The sequence below is a fragment of the Chaetura pelagica genome, unplaced genomic scaffold, assembly GCF_000747805.2.
Source record: "Chaetura pelagica isolate M959 unplaced genomic scaffold, ChaPel_1.0 scaffold20, whole genome shotgun sequence".
NCBI classification, from domain to species: Eukaryota; Metazoa; Chordata; class Aves; order Apodiformes; family Apodidae; genus Chaetura; species Chaetura pelagica.
Window position 1 is genome coordinate 918,971 of NW_009951958.1, and position 6,863 is coordinate 925,833.

The 6,863-nt window shown below is 39.3% G+C and overlaps 1 protein-coding gene across 1 annotated transcript in view; it reads left to right on the forward strand.

The window, feature by feature from the left end:
* Positions 1-4,425: 4,425 nt before the first annotated feature.
* Positions 4,426-6,863, forward strand: part of ACTL6A (actin-like 6A) — an 11,588-nt gene continuing 9,150 nt past the window's right edge. Inside the window, exon 1 of the mRNA XM_010000001.1 lies at positions 4,426-4,504. Coding sequence (XP_009998303.1) covers positions 4,426-4,504 — 79 coding nt within the window. The remainder of the gene's footprint in view (positions 4,505-6,863) is intronic.

Sequence of the window (6,863 nt, forward strand, 5' to 3'; positions counted from 1 at the left end):
AGCATGATCACAGTGAATTGGACCATACTAGGGCATGTACATCGCAGAGCCAGAGAACTTTGGGTATGGTTAATTCTTCTACAGAAGTTTCTATGAAGTACTTATCTGTAGTCACAAATAAGATAAAAAGGAAATCTGCTTTGAGATTCTTTAGCATCTGTACCCCCCTTCTTTACACAATTAAGTAAAGCTGAAGGAAATCTGGGTACAAAACCCAAGGAAGGCATTTTCCACCACTCCTTGCTTATGTTACCAATTAAAATTCAGGACCAGGCATCCTTTTGCTTGCTCTTCTTTGGACCTCAAGATTTCTAGATTCCTAAAAGCACACAAGCCAGCTTTCAAAGAGGATACTGGAAAGTATTAACACTCAGATAATTTTTTAACCTAAAGGAAAGGGCACAATTCTCAGAAATGAAATAAGAAGAGCTGAGGAAGTAGGTGAACTGAGGTAGGTGCTCTAACCATTTAGCTATTATGTAAAAGTTGGCTCTGCCATGACAACTCAGTTTTGTGCTGAACTCCTGATGAAAACACATTAGATGTATTTGAACTCTGTCCCACTTCAAACCTGAAATGAAACAGAAGTAACCAGCAGCTGCAACTAGAATATTTCTGTACCTAGCTGCCTAAAGTAAATTAGAAAAAGCTCTTTGGAGTAAAATGTAGCACTCATTCAAATTTAGATGGATTCAAATTTAGGTGCCCTTATAAAAGAGGATAGACAGGCTTTAGAAGCCCAGCTTGTCCATACAAGAATAAAGGCAAGAAACTTTGCCAACACTCAAGTTAAAAAATTACATGCAGGTCTTTTAAGAGCAAACTACAAAGGTAGGAAGAATCAGCTTATTAGGCACAGTGTGCACATTTCTACCAATGAAATTCTGCTAAAAAAAATATTCTAAGTGTAAGAGAAGGAAGACTTTGAACTGATAAAAGTACAGAGAAGTACACACACTTCTTCACCAGATAACAAAGTTGCTGTAAACCAAAAATCTTTCCCTGAACGGTCGGTCTGGAATAGTTCGATTTCCTTATGGATGCAGCAACCCCTAGAGCCCTCAGTTCCACGGTGTGGCAAAGGCACAACATTGCAGCTCGAAAGAACCCATGGACACGAGGCATGAATTAGCCTCACCCTCTGTGTGCTGTTGGTTACACTGGAGATTTGACTGAGTCTTATCTAGCCCCACAAACTGAAAGCAGAGTAACAAGAGGGAAGTATCTTCACTTGTTCATTTTCCACTTGTTTCCAGCCAGAGTGTTAGAGCTATACAGAATCACCCTCTCCCTGAGTGAAAAACTCACCACCCTAGTACACTTGAACCAATTTTCCAAAAAGGATAAATGAGCCATTGCAAGTGACTGAACTTCATGACAAAACAAGTAATGAACAGAAAGGATATTCAAAAGATAATGCTCCATTAGGTGTATTTTATTCATCTGCTGAAGTCAATACATTTTTAATTATTTAAAGTCTAGAAACGTCATGCTAGCAAATGTTCTGCTGCTTTATAACTGACAGAAATATCTTGATCTGAGTGAAGTGAAACCTCAGCATAACATCATCTCTGATATTACATTTTTCCTGACAGGAAGACAACAAGCACAACTCTGTACTTAGAAACCACAGAAGGCAAAATTCACCAGGATGTAGACGGTCAATGCATGCTCTGTTCTTCCCATAAATCTTCTCTTTGATGGTCCAAATCTAAGCTGCTCATTTTTTCACAATTTATCTTTGCAGAAACGTATATCCAACTATACACTTCCACCTACCTTCCACTCATCACCAGAACGGAACAAGAATCTTACCATCAGTGTTCCCAAACCTGCTTCCTTAAGAACAAATGTGGTCTGTCACGGCATGTTTTCTATGAAAAGTTATTAGATGTAAGTCTCAAAAGAATTTTTAAATGTACAAAACTGTTTTGAGTTTTTGCAAATAAATGGTCTTAATAAAAGCTTCATCTTTTTTAATCATACCCAACCCTATCAATTTTCTTTTGTCTCAGATTGAGTCATGCAAATACATTGGGCAGCTCAACTGGTACAAATCCAGCCAATTAATGGGGGTAAGGGGAAGACACTGGCACAGAGCTGCAGTCATGGAACAAGACTTCTAATAGTCTCAGGGAGAGGCACAAGGACAGAATTTTACACCCATTTTGTGATGTAGCGTTGGCCATGCTGCTGGGTCTAGCATACATAGTGCCTGATGGAAAATGGGGTTGGCAATACTTAAAGAATCCTATCCAGATACTGATAACATTTGCCAATACATTAGAAAATTAAATTTTAAAATGGTCAGTATATTAAAAAAAAAGAAAAAAGACTGGAGACAGGAATAATTTGATAAATAAGTTCTTACTGATTTTATTCTAACTAATTCTAAATCGTTTCCTCAATTTTTATTTCAGGTTTGGATTCTGACCAGAGCTCTTGCTATAATAAAGATATTCATGCAGTCTGAATTCCAGATAGACTGTTTGTTTTCAACTAACATAATATAGCTTATGCTGCAACCTTATAATTTGCGGAAGAAATCAAAAAGTAGCATAAGCACAGTTTCCTAAAAGCACTAGTTTAAAAATACCTGAGACTTGCCCAGATTAGTTCTCCCCTACCACAAGCATCCCACAGTGCAAAATAGTTTTCTGTCTGTTTTTCTTGATTGTTCAAAGAAAGCAAGTATCTGATAACTTGAAAACAGGTATATGACTGATAATAAAACTCGCCTCCTAAAATCTTTCTATAGTTAAAAGGTTCAAGAAATTAATACATACATAATACCAAGACTGTCACGTATGTTATTTATCTCCCGTGAGGAATAACATCCCTCAGCACCCTGCTAGCCAGGGCTAACTATGCCACAGGTAATTGTCACACAAAGGAGTAAATAATGAATACTATCCACACATGTAAGCTGGCATATCAGGACTCAAGGAAAGCTCATCTGCAGATCTTGTCAAGTTCTGCATGGTACCACATATTTTCCTGACAACAGTTGGAAACACTGATTCCTCTCAATTTAACTTGAAGGGAAGATGTCTTGGGCTTGATGCACCTTTTGGCTACAGTTCTGCTGCACTGAAATAAAAGACACTGAGCCAGCAGTGAAGTGGTGACAGAAGAATCAGACTCCAAGATAACCACGTAAGTAGAAGAAAAAGGGATTATAAATATGCATATAAAACCCAGAATTCTTATAATAGTTATTAAAAATACCATGCAGTAATCAGTTTAACAATTTAAATTATCATCAAATAATACAAAGATCTTATGTACTGCTTCAATGACTTTTAAAAATGGAGATATTGATACAGATGAGTGCTGAGGCTCTAACGTAGTAACTGATACTTTAGAACAATAGTAGCGTGAGTGCCCTAGAATACAGATTTTCTGTGAATAAGTCCTCAGATAAAGCACTGCAATCTTAAGCTCCCCTGTATAAGTCAGTGTCTCCTGAATAAAAGCACACCCTTTTCTGCATCAGACTGCTTGCTGCAGTGCAATTGCATTTTTTTACATACTCATTTTTGGATGATAAAGTGCATATTTGTCATAGTAATGACCTGAATGAATTCAGGAAAAAAGTAACAACCTCTTCGCAAACATGCCCATCCAGAAAATACGCTATTATTTTTCCTCTCTGAGCTACCATTTAATAATTAAGTTTATAACAATCTATTTTTTGGTGATACAGTAATATATAAATCCAGAAAACTAAAGTCTCTGCCCCTACTTTGCCTATGCCCTCTCCTGGTAGTAGAACAAACCTTGCACAGAATAGACAGCAAAGCCTTCCCCTTCACAAGCAGCATTCCCAGAGGTCAAGTGAAAACAGCTTTATACAGTAAAACAGCCCAGGATTCCAAGCCTAACACGGTTTCAAAAAGGTAACACGAAGTGTCACAATTCCTGTAAGATCACTGATTAGCACACCCTTACAGCACTACTCCAAAGACTGCCTCATTTCACCCAATAAAAAATGGATATACAGAAACACGGACTTGGGGCTCTTCTGTCTCAGAGGCCATGCCTCTTAGCTGCATGGTACCACAGTTCAAAACTCCTAGTGAGGTAACACAGCACCCTCTTGGAAAGCTAGGAACAGAAATTCAACCATTGTGAGGCTGAAGACAAAGCATCTGACCAAGAGACAGGAGAGCTGTACAACATGCTACCTGCTCAGCTATTAAGCCAAATTTCCATTCTAGCATTGGGAAGCGCAGGGGATCAAAATTCCTCGTAAAATGGTAAGGCTCAGCTAACACAAAGATCTTCTGTTTATCAGGCTAAGCTGGCTTCCCAGCTGTTAAGTAGCTTTGTTTCTACAGATGAGAAGGACTGATCTAGGTCAGGTTTGGCCCAGCTGCCAAACTAAGCCCTGCAAGAATCCAAAGTGACTACAGACCAGGCACTATGCCTGAAAAAGTGCTGACAGATCTGAGCCAAATGAGACATAGGTACACAGGGGACTCATTTGAGAAGAGCAATACAGGTACAATCAGGTTTTGGGCAGGGCTGGTTTGTTCCAAGCAAATGTTGCTGTACCACCTTCACACCTATTTTAGCTCTGTGCTTCAGCTAAACCAGAAAAGTCTGCTGAAAAAAGATGCCTGGAGTCTGTTTCTCTTTGTGCACTGAACTTTGTAGAGTTTATCCTCACTGCTATGAAGCAAAGCCACTAAAAAATGTAATCAAACCACAGTGATGATGTTCTACGCACTTTCCACTTATGTAAATGTCTATAAAAGTGCAAGGCAGATAAAAAGTAAGACTTAGATAGTTGTCTAAATTTCCTTCCCCATATCCTCCGGGTTTCTTAAAGATTACACAGATTTAGCTTTCTTTCCTTATGTTTGTCAAATCCTGAGGTTTCTAGATATCAAGATGCTTTCCAGTGCATCTTACCTTGCAGTTCTTGCTGTCGGTCCCCATCAGCCACCGGAGCAGCCACGATGAGTCAAGCACAGGCAGGCCTTCTCCCTGCGCTTCAGGCAGCCAACAAGTCTCTTTACCCCAGCACATGTTTTCTGATGGCATCACTGGGAATTCTTCTCTGTTGAAGAAACACTGGAGAAAAACAAAGCAGCAGAATGCTGTGCTTGTTTCTGGCTTGCAGTTCAGTGATAAGCAGCTCTTGTACAAAGAACAGACTCTGGCTTAAAGTGTCAATTATTATATTAATACCATGAACAATTAATGCAAAATAAAGTACAAGCAGGAGCTAAATAAAGCTCCTCTGGCATTGTAATTCCAAGTTCTCTGAACTACTTTTCCCATACGCAAATAATTCCTCCTCCTCAAACAGCTCTACCTTGGGTATTAGTGCCACATACTGGAAATAATGGTAACACCTTAACTTTAAAAGTTTTCAAAATAAAAGATCCAGGTGCAATGGCTTTATGAGGTGTAGTTAGCGAAACAGAAGTATTTATATGTATCTTCCTAATGCTAGTATCTGTACTTTGCAGTTGCTTTGTAACTTATGTAAAAACTTGCATTTCTTAATTGCATAATACAATTATGAAGTTTCCTCATTAAAGAAACAAAACATCCAACTGTGACAAATCCCTTGCCCTTGAGAGTCAATAAGTCCAAGCACTTGCTGCTGTTCTCATAATTGCACTTAAAAATCCCTCATGCAACTGGTTGTCCCTTACTAGTGTTTTATACTATTATTCCTCTGTTTTTATTTGGGATGAGGCTTAAAGGAGTCTGCTAGTCACCAGCCTAACATTAACTGCAGCATCCTGGGAGCTGTAGTCCAAACACACACCTGTTTTTCTCCCTTACTAGCATAAAATTTGCTGAAATTTGTAATAATCTGTTCTATTCTCAACAGCTTTACAAACCTCCTGAATAAAACTACTGGGTATGTAAAATGTATATTTTCTCTCTCTTTTTTCTTTACCAATTAAGTGTAAATAAGGAGATACACTTGAAACTTAAGTCACAACTTAGAGAGAAGCTTTGTAGCTTCTCCCTATCAAAATAAGACAACGCAAGACTCAGCACTAATTTCTGTCTTATGGCGAAAATACAGTAACCACTTCTTTATTACTTGCAGTCCAATAATTAGTTGCTATTAAGATCACTCATTATGCTATGTAACACTTTATAGGTAAATGCAAAGGTAATAAACGTCATTCTATTACGCTGACTACATAAAAACACTCAGGCATATTCACTACAGCATGACAGAAATAAGCTAAAAATCTTCTGTGAACTTGAGAACACTCACTATTATAGCAGGCCATACACAAAACCTCCCCATTAAACCAGCTCCCACCCCTCTAAAAAAAAAACAAATACCACGTCATCTAGGAATTCAAAAAGGTGCACACCAGGAATGCTCTGCACTTTAAGCCAATTCTCCAGTTAGAATTTTGTCTTATCTCATGCCAACCGCTGGTTGTGCCTGAGGTCTCTTTCTTTTGGTTCCTTTAATTCCTACAACTTTATAGTTTCCCTTTTCCCCGATTGTTCTGGCTGAGCACAAACTTTAACTGAGAACTCTGATGCCAAACAAACCCACCTGAAACCCTAATTAAAAGATCAATTACTGAACAGGCAGCGAAGCTGGCAAATCAGACCTGCCCAACTATCCAGACAAGGCTGGTTCAGGGACGGAGGCCTGAGGTGCAAGGGAGCGCCTCAAGCGAGAAGGGAACAATACAAGGTTGGGACATGAAAACAGACTTTAGACACGCCATATTCTCAGCGAAAAAGCCCAAAGCAGCGGGGGCAGCGGCAAGGGAAGGACTCGGGGAGGGCGCAGCTGCAGGAACTGCCGCTCCTTTCCACAGCCGGGCCCTTTCCTCGGACCTTCCACTCCTCAGACCCGCTCCTCACCT